Source organism: Macrobrachium nipponense, chromosome 20 (genome assembly GCF_015104395.2).
Source record: "Macrobrachium nipponense isolate FS-2020 chromosome 20, ASM1510439v2, whole genome shotgun sequence".
NCBI lineage: Eukaryota > Metazoa > Arthropoda > Malacostraca > Decapoda > Palaemonidae > Macrobrachium > Macrobrachium nipponense.
In genome coordinates this window covers 62,825,526-62,850,840 of record NC_061089.1, presented here as the reverse complement: position 1 = coordinate 62,850,840, position 25,315 = coordinate 62,825,526, and the positions used below count along the sequence as shown (strand labels likewise).

Here is a 25,315-nt window from a genome sequence, read left to right as displayed (position 1 = left end):
GTGATCTATTTATATACAGATTTATATTTACTTTATTGAAAAGTTTTGGCAGAAAATTTCAAGAAAATTGATAAAAATTAACTCTAAACTGAATATTACAAGCCCTTGTGGGAGCTAATGTTCTCTGAGGTACATTAAATCTGGCTATAAAAAAAGTTATATTGAAAAGAATACTGACAAATAAGATTATTGAAATATTTTCAGAATTGGCAATTGATTCAGACTTTCTAATCAACGTTAAAGGAGCTGAATTAAAAAAACTCCATCGTTCCATTGTTTCTATTTATTGAAAGTTGGCTATTTGATCTTCTGGGGTTCTAGGAGAGCTTTTAAAGACACATGTAGCAGTTTGTCCCGTTACATTATTTCAGTATTTTGAAAATTATGAAGAATCCTGTTTGTCATGTGACGGAATAGTAATTTCACATTTTATGAGGAATCTGTTCCTTATAAGTGATGACTATACAACTTGAGGGATATTTTGATGGAAGCATTTTTTTTCCTTTGTGGTGTGACTGCATTGTATAAAATAAAGGTAACGAATTAGGCATGTAGTAAAATAAGGCTGACTATGTTGCTACAGAAGGGAAATATTACTGTGAAAGACTAATGCCTGAATATTACCGTACCATACGAACCTCGAGTCCCTAGAGACTGTTCATCCCCTAAGCCAAATGTAAAGCGGCCCAAACCTTGCCCACAGGGACATCGAAGTAATCCCAGTTATATACCATCATCAAATGTAATAATGTGACCTGAATTATGATTCCCCATCAGCCACGTTCCCCTTCACATTAACTCCGTTATGTGAATTACCACCGAGCAAGGGATGCGTAAATCCATAAACAATTGCTCATTGTCGAACCCAAGACGTACCGGGAGTACTTAAATTGCTGAGAAGCAACCAACAACGTCCTTCTTTAATGATGACAGTTAAGGGGGAAACTCCCGTGCCGCGTGTGTTGACTCAAAGATCAAAACCTGTCAGGGGCATTATACTTACGTTGACTCTGTCTTGAAAGGTTTTGAGGTTGGTGATATGGGCGTGGGTGGCTTTGGCTCTCCCAGATAGTTGCTGGAGGGACTCCGATAACTCCGCCTGTCGAAGAGAAGAAAAAGGATGTTTTAGGAATTCGTGTGTACTCGGAATTATGATAATTCATCTTTGTTTATAGAATATGAAGTAATTCTTGGATGAATTAGTCACAAGTTGTTATTTATTTTCTAGTAACGATACCTTTCATATTTATATAAGGGCTGAGGACAGAATATAAATTACTAATGAACTATTTTAAAAAGTACATTCGTTATTCCTGTAAAATGGTCAGTACCCGAATGTTTAAGGACTATATATGTAGGGAATGGCCATCTTATAGGATGAGTAGAACAAATATTCTTTGTTCACCAAAGAAACCATGCTAAAGCGTATATTGAATTGTATTACAAAAGAAAACTAATAAAATGAGGAAATTCATGGAAATTCAAAAGAATAAGAACGCTTTGAAATTTCAGACAATGCAAATTTTGTAAAAAAATAGAGAAATTAAAATTAATAGAATTTGCATGAAATGTTCAGTAAAGTGAAGGGATAATGAAACAATATTACATTAAACAAATGTTGAATGGGAAATTAGTCGGTTGCTTGCAATTTCGCAGTGTTTCGCATAATTATAGGAAGCGTTTCTTGAATTGGCTTTAGACGTAATTATTTTCTGGAAACTATTCATTTCGATAATTTTCCACGGGTGAATAGATACTTATAAACAAAGTTGACATTTGGACAGACATAAACTGCAAAAATAACAATATGCTATGTTAGCTGTGGCAAGCGTTCAAGAAAGTTATGTTTAAATGGGAAAATGGGAACGTAACCTCACTCCCTACTGAAGGGGAACTGGCATATTTTATATATATATATATATATATATATATATATATATATATATATATATATATGTGTGTGTGTGTGTGTGTGTGTGTGTGTGTGCGCGCGCGCGAGCGTGTATGTGTATAAGAGATATATAAACTATATACATTTCTTTCGATTAAACGTTAATTGTTTTTCTTCAGCCATCCTGATAACAGGAATAACAAGTCATTTAGATTTATAGAGACTGTTTATTACTTTAAAGAATATTATAAGTTAATATATAAACTAGTAGAGAGAGAGAGAGAGAGAGAGAGAGAGAGAGAATATAAAAATATTCGAAAACAATCACGCGAGTCAAGTTGTCAGTAGCCGATCGATAGGGGTTCAGTGGCCATTTGTTTGGACAAACGTTGGAAGGGACAGACATCCCCCTCCCCCTCTCACTCCTCGCCTTGATGGTTTGTCCCTTTAGAGGGTGGTATCTCGGGTCCCTCCCCTATAGATTGGCCCACCGGGGGAGTAGGGAACGAGGGGCGGCCGGTCTCCCCAGGGGCCGTGACGACCCGCCCCCTACACACACGCTCACACACACACACACGTTTGTCAACTGGTGGGGCAGAAGTGTCATAACAAGAAGGGGGAAGATAGTGGGAGGACTAGGGAAGATGAGCATCTTACCACATGAGTGAGAAACAAGAAGGGGGGGATGATACAAGGGAGGGTGGATGTTCTGGGTCGAAGGAGGAAGGGAGAGGGAAGGGGAGAAGACCAGGGAAGAGTTGCGAAAGGAAATGAATGAGTTGGCGACAAGGAGATGAGAGAGATACGCAGAGATGAAAGAGATATTCGGAGATGGAAACCACAGGGAAGATGTTGAGGTCTGTGTAGATTCTCAGTCATGAGGTCCACATTAGACCTCTCACCCTCTTTCTTAGGGCTGTTGAAATCTGTGTGGCTGTGTCCGTTTTGGTATAAGGCCGTTTAAAACAACCACCAACCAGATTTTGGCGCCTTCAGGATGATAATGAGTTTGTAACCTCATTTACTTGGAAGGTAGACATTGCAATGTATAGCTGATAAATCTCACGACATTACAGAAAAACAAGGCGTGATCTGACTTCCAGCTTACTCAGGACTTGTGCAAGATTTTCCCATCACGCATAAGTTGTAAACATTTTCCTAACATTTAATGTAAATTAAAACATGCTAAATTACATTAAAACATGCTAAAATCTATAGTCAAATAGAGCCTTGTTTCACCAAGGAAAATTGAAATAAACAATTTGTTTTATTAGAAATAATTTTTCGATACAGTTTAACATGCACATTATATATTTTTTACATTTTCACTTAAATAAATCATAGATATCCTACCCTAAGATTCCTGTATCTTTAACTAAAGGTGAAACAACTTTTTCAGACCTTATTAGGCTCTTCCATAGATCATTCCTACCCGCCAACAAGAACAACAACAACAAAGTATTTTGTAGGCTTAATTCCCGAGCAAGCAATAGGTGCTTCATTAGACATAACTGACATTTTAATAGCTTTCACTGTTAGAAAGGGAAAACAACAAAAACTATCGACCTTGTTGTGTGAAAATATTAGTGAATCATGATTTAAGAATGAGTAACACAACCTAGTGTAAATTAAATAAAGATTTCGCTTTAATTTAAGACAGGACAATTCCCACCACTTCAATGTGATAATCCTAATCGAATAAAGGCCATTTTTTATGTATTTGCTAATTCGGAAAACACATAAATATGTAGCATGACATGAATAAATTGGAACAAACAAGCGAAAGACAAGTATACGATATATAGATTGTATGTTTGAGCAGAATGGGGAAAAACAGTCATTATAAGAACCAGAAAAATTAAGGCAATACCAATATCTCAATTTCACCTTTACGACAAATTTTGCCAATAGAAGAATTTGTATAATATTTTGACAATAAGCCCGAAACTATTCTTGCATAGATGGAATAGTATAATTTGATTTTTTCTATGCTTTAAGAGAGTAATTTAGATAACTGAGGTTAAGAGAACGCTTCTGAAAATAAAGAAGGGAGAGGGAACAAAAGAAGGTAAATTATATTATATTATATTATATTATTCCCTGAAAATGATAATGCAGGAATATATTTTTTATTATCCATTTCTTATGATAAAATAACAAGGGAGGAACAGCTTGTCGAAACGTCAGATTATGAAAGGATCCTTAGCAGTGATAAGTTACTCAGCAATTTTGCGAATCATTATTTGCTGGCGACTCCAGTAAAAAAAAAAAAAAAAAGAGAAGAGAGAGGAGAGAGAGAGGAGAGAGAGAGAGACGAGAGAGACAGAGAGAGAGAGAGAGAGGGTTGCACAAATGAGAAAATTATTTTGTATTGTGTAACGATTGTATTTATTGATAAGTAAGCAACATGAACCTATTTCAATATAATAATAAATAATAATAATATTATTATTATTATTATTATTATTATTATTATTATTATATTATATATTATATTATTATTATTATTATTATTAATATATAATAAAGATTAATAGTTAAGGTGATAATTATGAAAATGCTTATAATTGATTATATTTTTCAGTTTATCTTGGTCATTCTCGCCATATAGCAAATGAAAATGCTTATAATTAATGATTATTTTTCAGTTTATCTTGGTCATTCTCGTCATATAGCAAAACAATAACCTCAGTATTACTGATAACAGGAATTTTTTCAGTCACGGTAATTAAGATAACAGAGAGCAACCGCAACATCAATAATAATAATATAATAATAATAATAACAATAACCCATATTCCTTATCCGAAAGTGACAAGAAAACCTTTAAGATGAACCGTGTCGCGGAGTGGCTCTTATTGGCTCATGATCAACGCCTCAAGTGATTGTCAACAAGTGCGACAAGTTGCCACACTACAGGGACAGCAAATATCTTCCAGTAACGAAAGAGAGAGAGAGAGAGAGAGAGAGAGAGAGAGAGAGAGAGAGATAGAGAGAGAGAGAGAGAGAGAGAGAGAGAGAGAGAGGTTTTTAGTGTCTGCTTGTTTCGATTATTTTAAGTTGTTATGCTACATAAACTTTCTAAGGCATGGGCCTAAGACATTAGGTAAGTCATTACGTAAAAAGCTATAGTTTTAGGACGATAAATTCGAAAGCCGAAAAGTCAACCCTCCTATGATTAGGAAAGATGTAAGAGAATAATACTATCATCTGCTTGAGTAAACATATATACTTGCAATTTTTACTTATTCATTTGCAGGATAAGGCAACAGTATGTGCGAACACATAATAACTGGAGTTATAAATTCAACTTTAGCCTTTGAAACTGACTAATCAAAGATTTAAGGAATCAACGTTGTCTATTGAAATCTTAAGAGTGAATAGAACACCCATTTTTAATGAACTTAGTCTGAACGTCAGTGTGCATCGCGTTTAATCGTATAATTGTGGTGCTTAATTCCACCTTTATCCCTTCATCTGAATAATTCGCATATTTTCAACAGGAAAAATTACTCATTTGGATGCGAAAATAGCATTTTATCAACTATATTCAAAACCGTTTCATACTTTCTCTCTCTCTCTCTCTCTCTCTCTCTCTCTCTCTCTCTCTCTCTCTCTCTCTCTCTGTATTGATTAATGTGATGTTTGAAGTTGAATTTGGATAGTATGAATTTGAGATTCTCTCTCGCAGGGTTATGAGACCACATTACAGAGTATCACAACAATTTTGAAAAATTGATGTCTCATAAATGTTTAAGCATACATATATACATACATACATACATACATCATTTGAACAGTAGGGGCTACATTACTCCAACTGGAATAGTACAAAGTTTCAATTAGGAAAATGTGCAGGATTCTGTGCTAAGATTTTGACATGACATTTTCTACTGGGAACACATCTCCCATCTAAGATTCGTTAATTTGAACAATGCTTCCCAATTCGATACCATATTGAAAATATGAAAGTCACGGCATGACTTTCATATTTTCCAAAACGAAACCGCTGAATACCATAACCGTTTAGTGAAATTATACGGATCATCTCAGTTTCATGCTTGATATACAGGTAGGAGTTATATAATAATTAATATTTTGTTTACCAGTACTATTTATTATCAGTAATATTATCCGTTCCAGGAATCTTCGTTAAACTCCGTGTAAAGTATCTGGCAGGTATATATAGTTCATCCGAGGTAAATTTAACACACTATTTAAAATTGACTGGCTGTTAGCTATCAGTTTTTCAAACACAAACTTCGAAGACAGTTTTTATCATTTACAACAAACATGCTTGGCGCTCGCACCAGCCCTTAGCAGAGTTTTAATTAACCATTCTTTTCATAGCTTCGTCAGTTTCATCTCACAGGTATTATAACTTCGTCGTTTAATTATTTAAAAACTCCCACTTCACACTGCTCTAAGCGTACCAGATATTTCTGCGGGAATTTTGCTACTGAGTTTTCGCAATTTTGACATCCTTTTTGCACAACTTCGAAGTGTTATTTCTTTACGAACATTGCAATTTTTAGTGCTCAGGTTTGATAGCTCATATTTGCTCAGAGTTTTGATACTCCTTTGATGATTATTTTTAAGTAACTTTTTTCAGTTCATATCGAATTTCTTTACCAAACTATTTAAGTTGCATTTCATCGCCCAGTCTACAGGAACATTGACCTAATGAATGATAGCTTTCAACTATTCAGTTATTTATATAATCTAGAGACATAACACAGTAAGAAAGAAAAATAGAGAATAAAAGAAAATTTGGTCCTAACAGCAATGAAGAAGGCAAAGCAATAATTCACGATACTTATCTGTACTTATGCTGGCATACGCCTCTCTTAAAAAAATTTGAGAGAGAGAGAGAGAGGAGAGAGAGAGAGAGAGAGAGAGAGAGAGAACCGTGAAACAAAAATAAGCCGCAATCCCTTTCTTTACCTTGCCCGCCAACAGAGATTCAGAGAAAGTACTTCCCTGCCGGAAGCAGAACTCCCTGTTTTCTTTCCTGAACTCCAATACTCCATTGACTAAACTTTTCCCGAAGACGTCACGGAGCAGTCTTTCCAACCTTAGGTTTTCGATATCCTTTTCTTTTTTCATTTTGTTTTTAGTCTTTTTTCCCCCTTCATCAGTTTGTTTTCAAGTTTCTTTGTATATTCAAGGAGAAATGAAGTAGGTCCTCCTTTATGAATGATTGATAGGTTCTTAGGAAAGACAGCAGGCAGAAAAATCAAAGATCATATACATGCACTTGTTTGTTTGCAGAAGTGAACGCGCGGACGCACGCGCAAGCACGCACATTCATACAAACGCGCGCACACACACACACACACACACACACACACACACACACACACACATATATATAATATATATATATATATATATAAATTTTGTGTATATATTTATTTTCATTATCCAGTTAACGTATAATAAAGATTGCAAAACAAATGGCTTCAAACAAAATACTCAGTAAAGTACAATGGGAAAACCAAAGCGTTTTAACTTTTATACAATGAGCCTGTTAATTTGCAGTAACTTGTGCAACTTTTCTTTCACTGTATATTCGCAAATCGAAATAATCAAGCCTGAGGTAGGGACAGACTGATAGATTTCAGAGAGAGAGAGAGAGAGAGAGAGAGAGAGAGAGAGAGAGAGAGAGAGCATCTGTTTCCTACGTACAATTCCCTTCTGCGCGTGGCAGCATGAACAAATTCCGTTCATCCAACATGAAAAGCCAGTAGTACAACGGACGTACAGTTCCTGTAAATTCCACAGAAGCTGTGTAAAATCTCTCGTGTATCTCTCTCTTCTCTCGCTCTTCTCTCTCTCTCTCTCTCTCTCTCTCTCTATCATATATAGATTAATATGTATATATATATATATATATATATATATATATATATCTATATATATATATATATATATATAATAAAAGAATAATCGGTAAAAATAACATAATAGCGATAGGTCACACTTTGGCAAAAAGAAAATAATAATAAGTAGATGAATAAATAAATAGTAAAGCTGTTAGTAAAAGTGAAGGAACATCCAAAACAAGACTCGTCTAAAGTGTTAAAATTCACTATTTTTTGTTCTTTCATTGTTTCATTTCAGGTCAACGTAACGTACAGAAAACTCCCTTTCAAATAACTGGAAGGCATCTCTGCTTCGCCTGTGTGAAGTGACCAAAAGATTTAGATGGTTTGGTTTATCCATGGCGGCTGTCGAAGGCCACCTATGACAAAGGAGGGTGAGTATTCTTTTCATTACTTTATTTACATTTTTTCTGTTACTTGAGGAGGCAGATTCAGTTATTTCAAACAAACAGATCAGTAATCTGTATTAACAGAACATTTTCCCTGAGAGTGAGTGTGGTAAACTGATTTTTGTCGACGAACTTAGTTAATCTTGTCTGCGAAAATTATCAGTTTCGCCACTGCAAACAACAGAGTTGTTCTTATGGTAGACAGTCGTCCATTGTATTGCCATCATTATCTGAATAATCATTAATGATATAAGGCACATATTGTAACATTATCCTATTTCTTATGAAAGTTTATTGTAGAGTTGCTCTCACATTTATTTTTCCTATAATAGATTCAAAAGATATCGAAAACCTCGATTTCGTGAATGCATCATCAAAATGATAAAAAAAATAAGACGGTCATGATGGAGCGCATAAATGAACAAAATAAATATACGTAGATATTAACACACACACACACACACACATATATATATATATATATATATAGATATATATATATATATATATATATATATATGTATATATCTATATATTATAATATAATATATATAATATATTAATATATATATCTAATATACCACACATCAGTTTGTGCAGTAGTGCTCGTTTTGTTTATATATGTATTATTGTAAAGCTACCAGACATATAGATTAATATTCTGTTCTATGCAATACCCAATTTTCCTGCATTTCGTTCATAACCTTTTCATTTGACAACAAAGCCTTCAAAATAGTAGTGGCTTCCGAATAAAATACCAAGCCAAATTCAACAAAGAATCCAACACGTTTTTACTATTTTGCCATGAACCAGTATATCCGCGATAACCCATATTGTTTCTCCCCTTTATCTCTCTTGTTTTGTTTCATTACACACTCGCAAAACCGAAATAATAAAATCGTAGGTAGAGTATTACATTTTACGTGGTTGGTAACGGTGGGTTTTAGGGAGAAAGACTGACCGCGCCTGTTCGTGGACACAAATTCCCCTACGCACGTGACAGCATAAACAAATTCCGTCCGTTCCCCGTAGAGCCAATTGTGCACGGACGTACAACCTCCAATAAATTCTGCGGAAGCTGCTTCTATCGCTATATGAAAGAAAAATCGATGTTCCAAAAAAGAAAAAAAAATCATAGCGTATGTCTGGCTCAGACAAATGCACCAACAAAAAGCAAAAATGGAACAAATCTGTACAATGAAAGATCGGTCAATTCAAAGTCCCAAACTAAAAGATTTGATTTTTGTGTCGCTTATCTGTATTGAACATTTTTTCTTCGTTATTTTTAATCATGGCACAGAGAAAATGCAATTTTGAAAAAAAATAGGAAATAATTCTGAATCGCCTGCATACAGTTGATCAAAAAGATTTTGAGGCTACTCAAAGCGACTGTTAAAAGACGTCTCTAAAAGGATAAGTTTTCACTCGTTTTAGTTTTTTCTATTCTATTTTTGCTAGTGCGAAAAGGGGGTGGTGGAGATCAGGTAAATATAACTTTTCAAAACGCGGATGACTGACCCTGATTAACAGACAGTTTTTATATAGATTCCCACGCTCCAAAAATATGTAGAATATTTATTATTATTTTATTATCTTTATATATATCAGTATCAGTCGGTTTACCACTATTTAATAATCTGTATCACAGTTGCTATTGTTTGCAGTTAGTTTCATTACTGACCCTGTCACAAGATAGGCTCGAGATGTTGATTCCAAACCGTATGGACGGCAAGTACCATCCCGAAACTCGGGGCAAGGCATTATCATTCTGCATTGTAACGTAGGATTCAGTCGTGTGAAGGCTGGCTACGGGACGGAAGATGGCATGCCTTAACTGGTAATTCATTAACGCATTTCTTTTTATATATAATATATATATATATATATATATATATATATATATATATATATATTAACTTTATCACTTACACAATTGTTCAGTGCATAAATACAATTACTAACAGGACTTTATTTCAACTGGAAGGTATCAAGCGGAGATATTTATTCTAAAAAAGTTACAAGCTTTCCTGGACTACAGTCCTTATTGTCAAGTATCTGTGGAATGACCGGACACGTAGTCCAGCTGTATTTATATATCTGTGTGGGGGAGAGGATTAAAGTCCTTATTCTTGATATTACCCTCCTTCTCCTGTATAGCCCCGCCTTCGTGACCTTAACCTTTCTCTGCCTGCCAACCCATCCAGGTGTTCATAATCCATGTGGTTTCTTGTGTTTTTAAGTTTATTTTCTATTATAGAGGCAACACAGTAAATGGAAAGACAGGTTATCAAGAAGAATCATATCTGTGGCGCCTCACCGATGTGGCTATCTTGCTCACCAGGTCAAAGCACTTGATCACTGGCTCACAAATATCTATAGTAGGGGAAGATAGAATTCCTTATGGAGCTAGGGTTGATTGGCACCAGCTTGTCATGACTGAGATCCTACACCACATCAGAATGATTCTCCTACCATTCGGTTAATGGTCACAAGACCTCGCCGATCAAAAATATGTACACTGGCGGTAGCAACCCATATTCCTGGAGGTTATGACGTCCTCCTGGACGAAGACTTTAAAGTCCCCCTCTACATTTAGACAATCCAAGGGCCCAAGCCCTTCAATGGCTTCAACAAGCTCCCACGGTTGGTCCTCATAGACCTACCTCTAAATCACTGTCATTGCCACTTCAAGGCCCTGGGCAGTACCATGCTGCACCCACGTTGTGCCGATTTCAGCTCCTCTCCCTGTGCCTGCATCTGCATCAGTACCAGTGCTAGGGCAAGACTCGAGTCTCCTTCCTTGAGATCCAGTCCAAGTCTCCTATCACCTCCCAGTTTGGCAGCTCTACCAGTGCTGGTGAGAAAGGGCAAACTAATTCCAGTAGGAACTGCCCCTGGATCCTCAAGACCACAGCAGAAGCTCACCTAAAGGTGTGGCCTCACGACCCATGCCTGAGTTGCTCACCCCTACTTCTGAGTTAACAATGCCAACAATAACCTCTTCCTCCCTGTCCTCAGTTGACCAGTCCCTGAGTAAGGACTACACTGAATCAAGCATGGCTGAAGAACTCAAGGAACTGAGACCAATGATGTTAGGACTGGGGAAGAATCCCACTGTTCCTGTTGTTGCAGCAATCGGAGCAGCTTGCACTTGGACTTTGGGTCCCCCAAGTCCCCCTATGGTGTCATCAAACTGACCTCAGAAAAGGTCGAGGCTCCAAGAAGACTAAGAGAGTCGATAGTCTCTCTCCCCACTAGTTCCTCTGGCACAGTGCCAGACTCTTAAGGAGAATTCTGTCCCCCTTTCTATCAAGAAGAGGATGCCAGGTTCCTGATTCTACTTGTACTCTTCTATCTCTTCACCTTTTATGGCTTTCCCCTTTCCTCTCATTTTATGCTTTAATTAGGCACCTTCATTTGTTTTATGTTATGCCTGTGCCATTAGCCAGAGATTCTGGTCATATAGGTCGGTTAACCTTTCTGAAAATGCCACCAAAGGTATAGCCAGTTTTGAATAGTATAGCCCCTAAAACCAATAGGCTTATTGTAATGAGTGTGACATTTGGCACAGTGCCATATTATAGTATGTACTTCATACCCTCTCATGGGATAAGGAACAAGTAAAAGCCAGTACAAAGGCTATCAATGAGAGGGAATAGGGGAGGGGGAGGAGAGGGACATGGGAAAAAGGGAGTAGTTTGCATTGAGGTTCCAATGACAGGTATTACTGTGGTGATTGTCCTTTTTATTCAATTATTACTCTTTGGTCTTTATCTTTTATCCAGGTATTACTATGGCAGCTATCCCTTTTATCTAGATATTACTATGGTGACTGTCCCTTTTATACATTTACTAATAAGTTTTTTGTTCCCTTTAACCAGGTATTACTATACTGTCTGTCCCTTTTATCCAAGTATTACTGTGGTGACTGTCCCTTTTATCTAGGCCTTACTGTGATCACTGTCCCTTTTATCCAGTTATTACTGTATTGCCTTCTGGCTGTCCCTTTTATCCAGGTATTACTGTGGTGACTGTCCATATTATCCAGATATTACGGTAGTTACTGTCCCTTTTATCTAAGCGTTACTGTGTTCCCTGCCCCTTTTATTCAGGTATTACTGTACTGTCTGACACCTTTAACCAGGCACTACTTAGCTGTCTGTCCCTTATATCTAGGTATTACTGTGGTGACTGTCCTTTTATCCAGGTATTACTGTGTTGGCTGTCCCCTTTATCCAGGTATTATTGTGGTGATTGTCCCTTTTAGCCAGCTATTACTGTACTGTCTTCTGGCTGCCGTTTTATCCAGGTATTACCGTGGTAATTGTCCCTATTCGGGTATTATTATGGTGACCGCAGTAATACCTTGATAAAAGGGACAGACAGCACAATAATACCTGGATAAAGGGGACAGACAGAACAGAAATAATTGTATATATATACATTATATTGGTGGCATGACATCTTCATAAAGCTATAAAGGATAAACGCTTTTTATAAATGAATTGTATTGCCATCGCACCAATTTTGCAAGTTTTGTGCGGTTGTATGCCAACAACGAAAAAATATCTGGCAAAAAATCTGGACTTTGAAAAAACTCTGATTGTCATGAAATGAATTTATGCCGTCCCGTACGTGTCCATGACGTGAGTTGAAGGAAAATGAATAGCAAAAATAGGGACAAAGAAATCTACAAGAGCAGAAAAAATACTGTAAAAAAGAAAGCAACGGATGAAAACCAGAAAGTGAGAGAGACAAAACACCTAAGGACCACTAAACTGATTTTTTACTAGATTATTTTATTTCCTTTTGTCAACTCTACTTCTGGCTTCTTACATATTTCCTTTCATTCATAGATCTAAGTCTTTTTTTTTTTATTGTCGTTCATTATCATGTATTACGGTTGCTTATATCCTTTTCAGATATATATTCTAAAAGTTCTCTTCAGTGTAAGCATATAAATTTCTGCATAAAGTTTTGTATGTTTGTTTCTAATTTTAAGAGCATATCGAATTTACTGATATATTTCGACATTTTCAAGCAAAATTTTTCTAACAAATCTAGAGAACACTACAGATATCATATACATGCAGCTAACATGTGTGCACATAATAACGGGTCAGTAAATGCACATTTAAGAATACATCGCACGCTGTATAGCAAAAACAGCGGAATTCTGTGTAGCGGCAAAGAAAAAGAAAGCAGTTGTTTGAAATAAAGACTTTGGCAACATCGCTGCCTTTGTCTCTACGCTTTCTTTTTCTACCTCAAAAACAAATTGTCATTCGAAACAGGGAATTTGCAACATTTGAATGTTTAGAAACGGCGGCCGGAAACGCAACACATACTCTGTGTGGATGCCTGTGATGTAGACTTTTCCGCAAAACATGCCCAAAAAATAGCTGGGTACGTTCCGTTGCTTTAATTGTTATTCATAAATCATGCTTGTTACTTTTCTAATTATTTATAATTGACACTGTGATAATAATAAGAATAACGTATTTTAACTGTAATATTCACAAAATATTACAGATCCACAAGGCAGACACAGTTCAACAGAAATACAAATTAAGTGTAAATAAGAATTAAGAGTGAATAATTACATTTAAACTGCTAGTGATTAATAATAATAGTAATAAAAAGAAAGATTTTTCTCAGCTTCATACTATATACGAATTCAGTATGAAGGTAGATTAGCGACAGTACAAACCAATACATTTAATCATATGAATGAATAGTGAACTGTTACCTGCAGACAATCATAATGATGATGATAGTAATTATATTGATAATAACGTTAATGGGGTTAGATAACTTTAAATAGAATCCAAAGTAAGAGATGGTGAAGGATGATAATTATAAGAATTACGTTAACTAGAGTAATACTGGTAGGCGGCACTAAAAGATGAGACCCCAAAAGAGTAACATGATCAAGTGACATCGAAAACGTTAGCAGGAAAATACCCAACAGGACGTACGTTAACAGCCGCCAATCATAGACAATGGCCGTAACAAGATTAGAAGACATAAATATAATTTTCTTTCTCAAAATATTACAGATAACAATTAAATTTTAGAAAAAATAAATAAATCATGAAGGCACAAAGCAACGAGGGTCATTCGCAGAATGAAAAATAATTCGAAACATTGATGCAGAAGCCTCATTATAAAATTTTTCTCGCAGTTTAGACTTCCTACTTCACTGTTCAAAATGAATAGATGAGATCGTCTTGGTACTGTTTCTTATTCTGTTGATCAGCAAGGAAATGGTTCGCTTAACAATGATTTTCAGATTATCTTGGTGGTTTCTATCTTCGCGGCAAAATGATAGCGAAATGTGCTGCCAAGGCGCCTCAGAATGTCATCTTGAGTGACAGTCATACGTTGTATTGAGTCTCTGGTAATACTTCCCTCGAGGGTAGCAACCACAGACGCTATGACACTGGGAGTGAAAGAGCAGCAATTACGTTTTCCAGTGACAGAAGGCAAATATCATTGCATTCATGCTGCCAGTCGCACACAATATACATGGCCTCTGTTCTGTCTTTTATGTCGTACATATGATAATACTGTACCCCAGATTCGAGAATTCATGTGCGAATTTCAGAATATGATTCTTGAGGAACATTTGTGGCTTTCCATTGTGTTTAAGCGATCTAGGGAGTAGCGACTTACACTGGATCTTGGTTTTTGTATCTTAAATTACACCAAAGTCATAAGCAGACATACGGCACGAAACCTTGCACTGATGGAGAGATTAGAACAGTGTCACCAGAATAAAAAAGTTATTTTTTATAATCACTTGCATAGCGCATCCGACTGAGAGTGAGTTCAGTTTAATGTTGAGGACATCTGTATACCTATCAATAGATATGGTGAAAGACTGCCACCTTAGTAGGGCAGAAGTTGTATGACATACGTTATTCCTTTTGACGTAGGATTGCCATTTAAAAAAAACCAGCAGTTTAATGTTCCGGTTGAATTTAAGTAAAGGTGTGTGTTACTTCTAATATTTTTCTATCAAATATTTTTCTTGCAACAGCAAAACAAGAAAACATAATGAAGACTGATCATAGGTAATAGTTCAGCAATTGTGTCTAGATGAATGTGCAAGTATCAGTTGAATGGTGAGCTTTAAATTTAAATTGGTTGTCTGATGTGCGTAGAAAGGAGAAAATCCTCGCTACAAGAACAAACGCAAAGATCTTTGATGTAATTGTAGTGATTGCAGTCGGACGATTGTTGCCGAGGTCATCTGTATAGTTTAACTTGTTTTTGATGAACGGTGTTAAGCGAATTCAGCAAGCAAAACGCAAAGTACAGCGTGGCATAACATGAAAGCTGTATCTCCGACCGCTTCTACTTCTTTTTATATAGGTTTCTTGGTCTTCGAATTTGAGGAATAGATTGTATTCCAAAGTGTAGGGTAATCGCCAGATTCTCAAATTCTAGAGATGGCATCTGCCCTGTACTTGCTTTTCATTCAATCGACAGTGCCTCAGACAAGTTTGAACTGTGCTCTTGCCTGTCTCATTATCTTTAGAGAGTGTCCTTCTCTCGGTCTACCATTTTGCCTCCACGGCAAAAACGTTGCTCTAGAATGTGAATTTAGGCATTTAAAGTTTTCCGAGCTTAAAAATATTACGAGTTTCTTTGCGTAATCTAAATGGTCCGCTGTTTGAGTACAGCAACGCAGCTAATAAGTAAAAAAAAAAGTCAATAGCTTAAACATCCTGCGGGGACGATGCAAAGTATAGCGTTTACATGTTGAATTGTTGATTGCAATTTAGTTTAGATATCTCAAAGGACGTGGTTTTCTGGTATTTCTTAACTTCGTTCATTTGAGGCTACATGGCACAGAGGGGTGGGGCACCGAGTGTCGCCTGGGATGCGATCCTATGGTGTTGCAAGATCTTATGGAACGCTGTCATTCACAGTGATTCATGCAAGTATTGAAATGCAAGATGTTGTTCCAGGCATGATGTAATTCCGTTTGCTCCATTTTGTATATAAGTGCAGAGGAAGCTGTAGGTGTTCGTACTTTTCTTTTGGTCGGTGTAAAAGTTTACATAAATTACTAGGATCTGGGCTGCTTTAAGTAAGCTTAAACAGTGCGTAACCTTTTGATTTTTATATAATAAACCATCTCACTTATGTTGAGATTTAAATTTCATCGCTATACTAGTCTGCATAAAAATACATGGCGGAAATCCTCTCTCACATCGTACTTTTCCAGTATAGAGTCACAAAACATATTCGAATAACCCGCAGGCCTGTACTAACCTCATGAAATGCAAGGTCTAAAGAATACCCTTTAGACCTTGATGAAATGTAGAAGGGCAGCAGTGTCATGGTTCTACGGCGGGAGGAATCTGCACCTTCGTAAATCAAAATTGCCGGAGGGCTCTAGCTGAGAGCGCCTCTTCGGGAAGTGAACAACCTTTTGAGATATTGTTCTCGTTTTTTGTACGGTTATCCATTGTTTGTGTAGTTATTTGTTTGTTACCTCTCTTTTCGTTTCTATTGTACTTATTCACCATGTAGTCTTTTTTCTTCACTTTATTTTTGCTATGTTTTAGGCGTATTCTTGTTGTTCTGTTATAGCTTGCCTGTTTTCTGTACAGTGTTTATTTTTCATCTTGCGTTTGTTTATGAGATAGGTTTACCGCTTCGCTTCATATTGTCTGTTGTTAACTTGTTAATTTTATTGTCATTTTCTCCTTCATCTTACTATTACGTCTGGTTTTTCTGTTTCCTTATTTTCGTCTTCGGCATAAGTTTATAACTCTTCCACATCTTCTCTCTCTCTCTCTCTCTCTCTCTCTCTCTCTCTCTCTCTCTCTCTCTCTCTTAATGGTAGTGTCAGCATCGCAGGCCTTACAACAGGAACTGGACTTACAGGTGAATACATAATTATATCCTTGTATAAATAGTGAAGGTGATCTAGCGGACATTCAGACCAAAAGTAATGAGGTAGATAAGAGTGAATATAGAACACTTACAGGTACCGAAAGAAGAACTTGAAAAAAAAAAATTATTTAAGAAAACTATACTCATTAGGCGAAGGGGGAGAGGGGGTGGCCTGGGGATGGTCTTCATTTGCCCTTCACAGTTAAGTATTCCATGATGCCAGTAACTACTTGTAAATTAAAATAGAAGTGATGATATGGCACTGAAGAAAAAAATCTGAGCTTCTGATATATGATAGAAATTCAAGAAAATAAGTAAATACACTACTCGGAACCACAAAACCCATTAGTTTTGATTTGAAATAAAGGAAATTGCAAAAGATTTGGATTTTTACTTATTTCGGGTTGTGCTTGGTTTCGTAAATCAAACACTTAACTACAATTCTGTGTTGGATATGAGAACCCGGATTTTTGTTTACTTTATTTACTTACTTTTTTTATTTATCCACATTTATTATTTTTGTTTATTTATTCACACTTATGAATTTATTTTTTTTATTTTTTTTATTAATATGTAAAGATAACCTCACTCTTTTCTACCTATTACCTCAGGACAACCATCCTCCAAATTGTCTTTGTACCCAAAGAACTACGTGGAAAATCAAAACCTGTATAAATTTTAGACAAGAACAAAGCAATGGAATAAGCATGTTTCTTTGCAGTGCATATATCGCCTCTTCCCTCCATATAACTGCCTAACAAGGAGACTGAGAAACGTATTAGTAATAAATGCTAGAAAACTAAAAGAGCATTCAACTTGAACCACTGTGATATCAATTTACAAAGTCAGCTTTATTAAGTTGTATCCTTTGACTGAATGCTAGTTAAAGATCGTAAATTCATGCATTCATTGCCTATGGCACACCACCCACCCACCCAAACTCAATTAAAAGCACACACCGACATACACACACTCACACACGCATACACTAACACGCGTGCGTGTGTGTGTGTGTGCGTGTGTGTGTGAGTTTGATTGCGTTCGGGTTGGTGGTCTGAGTGCTTGAGTTTAAGATCTTTTAATTAGCATTCAGTCAAAGGATACTATGTTTATTATATACTATATGTATATACATGTGTATATGAATATGTGTGTGTGTAAGTCTAAGTGAGCTTGGATGCTTATATAAAAGAAAATGAGTGAGCGAGAAAGTTGATTGCTGTTAATGAATAAAAGACAAAGAATAAGAATGAAAAATATCGTCGAGGCGGACAGAAATATACGATCAAGAAATCCAAAGCAGAAATTATTCGCAAACAATTTCCAACTAAACACAACGTAATTGAGCAGGCGGAAAAGGTCAAAAGTCAGAGAATAATAATTCTGAATAAAACCTACCTGGTACGAAACAAACCATCACAGTATTTGCGTTTATGAGATAAAAGTGCGTCTTTTACGAGTCCTGTTATTTTGGAAAGAGTTTTAACTGACAAGGACAGTATGAAATCCAACGTTTTATTCTTTAACGAGGCAGCAAATAATGATTATTCGTGAAATGAAAAGGACGACGTGAAATCTTTAACGTTTCTCTTTGATGACGTTAAAGCAAATAAAACTATTCAGGAAATGAAAATGACAACATACAATATGAAACTCAAAGTTTAAATTTCTTGTGATGGAGAAAATACTGTCTTTTGTAAAATAGAAAAATGTCGCAGAATATAAAATATAAAAGAAAAGAAAATATAATAAAATTCTTAATTCTAATAAATTGACAAACTAAATAAAATTATTAGCTAATCACGGGAAGAAGAGGAAAAACTTTGACATTCGATCGTACCACCTGAATTTAGGTCAGAAAATGGTAGCGGCTGCTAGGCTATGACCAGCAGGTTACGCTGGCCAGGAAGCAAGAGAGAGAGAGAGAGAGAGAGAGAGAGAGAGACTGATTGCGCTTCAAAGTCCTGCTTTGCAATTATCACTGTCATCGGCATCGGGAAAACATTATTTGTAAATAAATGTTAATAAAAAATTTCAATTTATATCATTCCTCCGCTGTGTTGTAAATAAAATGCCTGTACTGTCGTTAATTCCTGTACTGCTTTGTAAATAAAACGCCTTTACTGTCGTTAATAAAGGACAAAAGAGAGAGAGAGAGAGAGAGAGATTCCTGGCGGCTACAACAAACCCTTGTACTTACAGCAACAGCAGCAACAGCGTTAGCAGCTGTTGGGTTGACAGCTGTACAACGTTCTGAGGTTCCCTTACCTCTCCCTATTTTTCCCTTTCCCAGAGGCCATGCCCACCTTCGCGAATCCCCCTAAAGAGACATCGGTCACCTGGTGAGTAGGTTAAGAGGGCGGGCACGAACAAGGGGCAAGAGGGGATATTAGCAAAAAAAACCCGGAAGGAATAAAAAAAAAGGTGAAACATGAGAGAGAGAGAGAGAGAGAGAGAGAGAGAGCGAGAGAGAGAGAGAGAGAATAATATCTTTTTATCTAGAGAGAGAGAGAGAGAGAGAGAGAGAGGAGAGAGAGAGAGAGAGAGAGATAATAATATCATTTTATCTCAAGGGGGAGAAGAGACAAAACCGGTTTAAAAGGTGGGCGTTGCGGACTAAATCGTATTACGTTATAACAGCAGGAAGGAAGTTCGTTTTGAACAAGGAATAAATGTAAGCATATAAATATATGAATAAAGAAATAAGTGAATAGAAAAACAAACAGGTAAATAATCTGGCTTATGTTCTGTCAATCCATTTTTTTTGGACGTGTTAGCCCAAGTTATATAATAAATTCATGAAAAAAAATTAAGACAACTGGTGTTCCATGATTTCCCAGTAAAATAAAATTCTGTTTTCTTTCCTTGTTAATCTGTAAACAAAAAGTAAGGTTTGCCATTGCACATTTCCCTTGTTTTTCCTTCTGTTACAAATACAGTAGTACTGAAACAATACATTACGTGGGAAAAATAATGGGAAACGTTATTTCCGCATGCAGCGGTCACCTCTATCTGTGCACAAAATCTCAGCAAGCTTTTATTGCAATTGTATACATAAATATTTAAAAAAAATATACCGAGCAAATAGAAATTATGACTTTTCATTACAAAAAGATAAAAGCTCTCTCTCTCTCTCTCTCTCTCTCTCTCTGTATATATATACATACATACATACACACACACACACACACACACACACACACACACATATATATATATATATATATATATATATATATATATATATATATATATATATATATATGTGTGTGTCTGTGTGTTTTATACGATCACAAGTAACACGTGAAGATTGTATTTTAAGAGCCAGCAGGAAAAAAATGATAAGCAGCAGTAGCCTACCTAGCGCTTTCGTGTATTCTTGATACATCTCATCAAGGTATCAAGAAAGCGCTAAGTACTGCTGCTTTTCATTTTTTGCTGCTGGCTTGAGATATATATATATATATATATATATATAAATATATATAATTATATATATATATATATTAGAATATATATATATATATTTATTTATTTATTTATATCGCACACGCGCAAAATAAAAACTCATAAAAACGTACAATTATTTAATATTCAACTCACACACACAACCACACACAAACACACACACACAACACACACATATATATATATTATATATCTATTATATATATATATATATATATATATATATATATATATATATATATATTTATATATATATATATGTATATATATATATATTATATTATATATATATATATATCTATGTGATATATCTATATACTATATATATATATATATATATATCATATATATGTATATGTCATATATATATCTAGTTGTGTGTGTGGTTACTCTGGTTATTCTGTCGTAGACAGTTTAATGATCTCGAAAACCCTCATGGAATCGTGTGCTGGAAAAGCTTATTACGGAAATTCTTGTAGAGGAAAGACAAACCGTCAAGAGTGCTGCTACTTTTAATCATCATTCGCGTATAAATAATGTAAGTTAAAATAGCAACGAAATAATAATATTAAAAGCAAAATTAACACAACCACTAAACTGCAACATCTTAAACTGAAAGAGCGCGTATATCTTTGCTTTATTGGTGTTCAGACGGGGTCCTCCTGCAAAATGCTTTCACACGGGCAGCCCCACGGGCTAGGGAGGGGTGGCATAGCCGAGCTGAAAGGGAGAAGGATATATCTTCCTTTACTCTGGCACGAAGGATGTGTTAGGAATCTCTGAGGAGGCATGAGAAAGGAATGTCAGGCAGCAAGGGAGAGAGGAAAAAAGATTTCTCACTTTTTCCTTCCATTTTCTTCTTCCTTGAAGGAGCGGGACAAGTGCAGGGGAGGAAAAACGCTGAATTTTCAAGACGATGTCAGAGAGAGAACTGAGCAGTATTCTGTGAAAGGGAATACGGAAGATGGAAGAGGTATATCATCTAATGGTGGCCCGATACGAAGGCTTACGTTAGCAAAGACACGATTGTGTATGTTTTTACTGTCGTTACGTCCACGTACTCCTGTGCATACAGATACACGCACAAGCTCTCGTGCACGCGCGCACACTTACATACATAAATAAATACATACTAATATACTATATAGATATATATATATATATATATATATAATAATTATATTAAATATATATGTATGTATATGTATATATATGACAAAGTAGCCACACAACTTGACTGTGAATATACATATATTCATACTGCTCGTATTAGGCTTCAATGAGCCGGGATGGTTTAGAATCCAGATACTTTAATTTACAAAATACAAGCTTTCAACGACATGCAGTCTTCTTCTTGAGGACCTTGAGAAGAAGACAGCATATCTTTGAAAGCTTGTCCATTGTCTATTAATGAATCCGGAATCTAAACCATTCCATGTTCTTCATATATATGAAATATATATATTATCTCATTTGCGTAAAAGGACACGAACCAGTCTTACACGTTCAATATAACCTTATATCTAAGCATATGTTTACGTCAGTAAGAGAGAGAGAGAGAGGAGAAGTAGACGCTGTGTTAGGGACTTAAGGTATAAAAGTGGTGTGGTGTGTCTGGTTCAAGAAAGCCCATGTATATTGCGGAGTGAGAGAACACAATAAGGTGTCCTGAAAGAATCCGGGGACAAGCGCATTCAGAAAGATCCAGCATCTTTAATGGCCTTCCTGGCTCATCTCAGTAAAACACGTTACACGGGCTTGCCAGTACGCGAGTGAAAACAGAGAGAGAGAGAGAGAGAGAGAGAGAGAGAGAGAGAGAGAGAGAGAGAGAGAGTTTAGCTGTTTGATTATAGGTCTTTCTTTATAAGGAAATGTATTTGTCGTATTTGGTACATTACGGTTCCTTAATGCACGAATGCGCACGCAGACATTTCTAAGAATAGATAACGAAGGCCAACAAAAGATTATTATAAATAAATTTAAGAAATGTTGAATTAATGAACAATTTGTCCCCCATATTATTTTTCTTATAGTTATTAGGGAAAAATTGTTTAACAGTAAATTTTCTTCCTTTCTTTGGTTCTTTCTTTTTATACATGTGTGTGTTTGTGTGCTTGTGTGCGTGTGTGTGTAAGACTCTCATCAATAAACGTATAAAAACGTGCTCGGCTCTCTCTCTCTCTCTCTCTCTCTCTCTCTCTCTCTCTCTCTTCCTTGCGTGCGTTTCAAATCCTATCAAACTGCCATCTACATATTTTCGAGTCAGTCCGCCATAAATGTCGGAAAAATATCAATATGTAAATATGTTTCCGATTGGAGACGAAGCATCCATCGCTGTGGGGCACCTCGATGATGTGTGGGTAACTACCCCCTCTTTCTCTTGGGAGTGGAAAGGGGGGTTGGTGGTGAAAGGTAGGGAGGTTGTCGTAGGGGGCGGGTTGGAGGGTTATATGTCGAAATACCAAATAGTTTTGAGTTTTTTTTAGTCGTATTGCATATGCTTAATTTTTTTCTTCTCTCTTTTGTGTATTAAAGGGATACTGGTTGAAATCGCAGATCGTTTTAAAGGTGTTATTGTTTAATATTTTCATATTTAATTATTTCTACATTTTTACCTTTGATTTTTATGTGTATTTACTCTGAACTGGGACTGTTTATGTATGTGAAATATGAGTGATGCTAAATGTGGACTCTTTGTTAGCAAAGGAGTCAGACAAGACGCTTATGCTAACAAAGGGACCACATTATGATTCTTAATATGTTTGATTTTGTATATCCTTTTAGTATCGCTAATGAGTCAGTCGCATTTTCTAAGGAAAGACAACATGATTTACGGAAAACTTTTTTCCATATAAATATATATATATATATATCCATATATATATTATTATATTATATATATATATATATATTATGTATGTATGTATTGTGTATGCGTGCGTGCGCGCGCGCGCCTTCGTGCGTTTGCGTATTCGGCACTTAGGCATATCCCAAAGAAAATATTTTCACAGCAACACCATTTTCCCCCTACAAGCAAAACGAACTCGATGCCCATCCGAACGTTCCTCTCGTGTTTCGTACCTTCTCGAGGGCAAAAGGTATCACGTGACAGCGACATAATGTGCCCCATTAGACGTCATCCATTGTGACAGCACGAGTCCAATTTTGCTTCTATTTGTGTCCGCCCAATTTAGCAGAAGGCTAGCAGCAGCAGCAGCAGCCAGTCCCTTTGCCTCAGCAGATGTTCCCCGGGCGTTTCCTGGGACACGTGCTCTTAACCCCGGGCCTTTCATTACGGTCATCATCTGTCTACTTTGCTTATCGTAAATATTTCCTTGGTGAATTTTATCATCACCCTATCCTCCAATGACTTTTATTCCCACTCTCGATCGTTAAAACGAGTTAATATGAAAATAAAACCGACAATTCTATTCTCTCAAAAGATGGTCTTCAAAATGACTCTCAGCTGTAGTCCCTACACCTGCCAGATGTATGAGAAGTAGCCCATCACTTACCCAGGAAGGAGGGATGAATGGATCTGCGTGTTAGGGAGGCGGGTGTCTGGACCTTGGTTTGGTGTGTCCAGGTTGAAAGGGAGGATGTGCGCAATAAGGGTTGCTTAAAGTGGGTGAAGCAGAGAACGGAGGCAACGCATCACACTGCACGTGACACACGCACACAAACGCATGCATCTGTACAGATCCAACGGAGACAAGACATATGGATTATGGAAGACGCACAGTCGGGAAGCACATTATGTACGAAGGCAAATTACAAAGCATAATATGTAATTTACTCTATATCGCCTTACTACTTAAATTCATTACAGTCACCTTTGCTGGATGTTCTACGGTAATTACATGCTTCGGGGTCCTCAGGGTGTGCTGTTACACGTAGTGGTAAAACAGTACTCGGAGCCTTTCTCATTAGCTAGTATCAAAGTCTCCGAGGTAGAGGGTATTGCAGGAAGTAGATGGGGTGTGTGCTGTTGTTAATGAAAAATCAAAGTATAAAGGTGTGAAGCCCAAATTTTCCGGCATTTTTTACTTGATCTTTATTTTCCCCCCTTTCAAATAAGAAAGTCTTTTCACATAATGCTTTACTTATTCCCCGCTTATTATGTAGTAATTGCATGCATGTATTCTTTTAAGTTATAAATTATAGGAATTTCTACGGCTAACATTTCGTAGATATATTTTATTTTCAATTTCTCCACTGTTTAATTCATTGCTGAAATTCCACATTTTGGCCGTTCATCATTAAGAGAGCAATTCATGCTTGGAGGGGTGTCGTATCTAACTGTACATCGAAAAGTGGATCATTTTGCTCACTTAGATTCAGAAATTCTCTCTCCTCTCTCTCTCTCTCTCTCTCTCTCTCTCTCTCTGTTGATGAGATATAATCTTGAGCCTTGAAAATATCTCTATTTAGATATTAAGGTAATTTGATTCTTCTAAACCTGACAGCTCTCTCTCTCTCTCTCTCTCTCTCTCTCTCTCTCTCTTTTAAAATCTAATATATCAATCGACCTAAGCAGTGCATTATGTATCTCACAGCTAGGCGAGTTTTGTGGATTACATCTAAAGGAGAGGGAGAAAAATTCCCGGGGGGAGGGGGGAAGGGGGGCGGTGCTGGTGATTTAAAACAATAGACGAAGGTGTTTATTGCTTCAGAAGGAAAATGTTGATGGTATCAACACGGGAGTGCCTCGACGAGGTAATCCAATTACCCCGCTTGTGGTGAAACCATTCTTAAGATATTCATAAGACTCT

The 25,315-nt window shown here is 36.4% G+C and overlaps 1 protein-coding gene across 2 annotated transcripts in view; it reads right to left on the bottom strand.

The window, feature by feature from the left end:
• LOC135226645 (E3 ubiquitin-protein ligase TRIM9-like) overlaps positions 1-25,315 on the bottom strand; it is a 256,198-nt gene that overhangs the window by 39,913 nt on the left and 190,970 nt on the right. For both annotated transcript variants that reach the window (XM_064266360.1, XM_064266365.1), the window contains exon 2: positions 1,004-1,099. In XM_064266360.1, the coding sequence (XP_064122430.1) occupies positions 1,004-1,099 (96 nt within the window). The remainder of the gene's footprint in view (positions 1-1,003; positions 1,100-25,315) is intronic.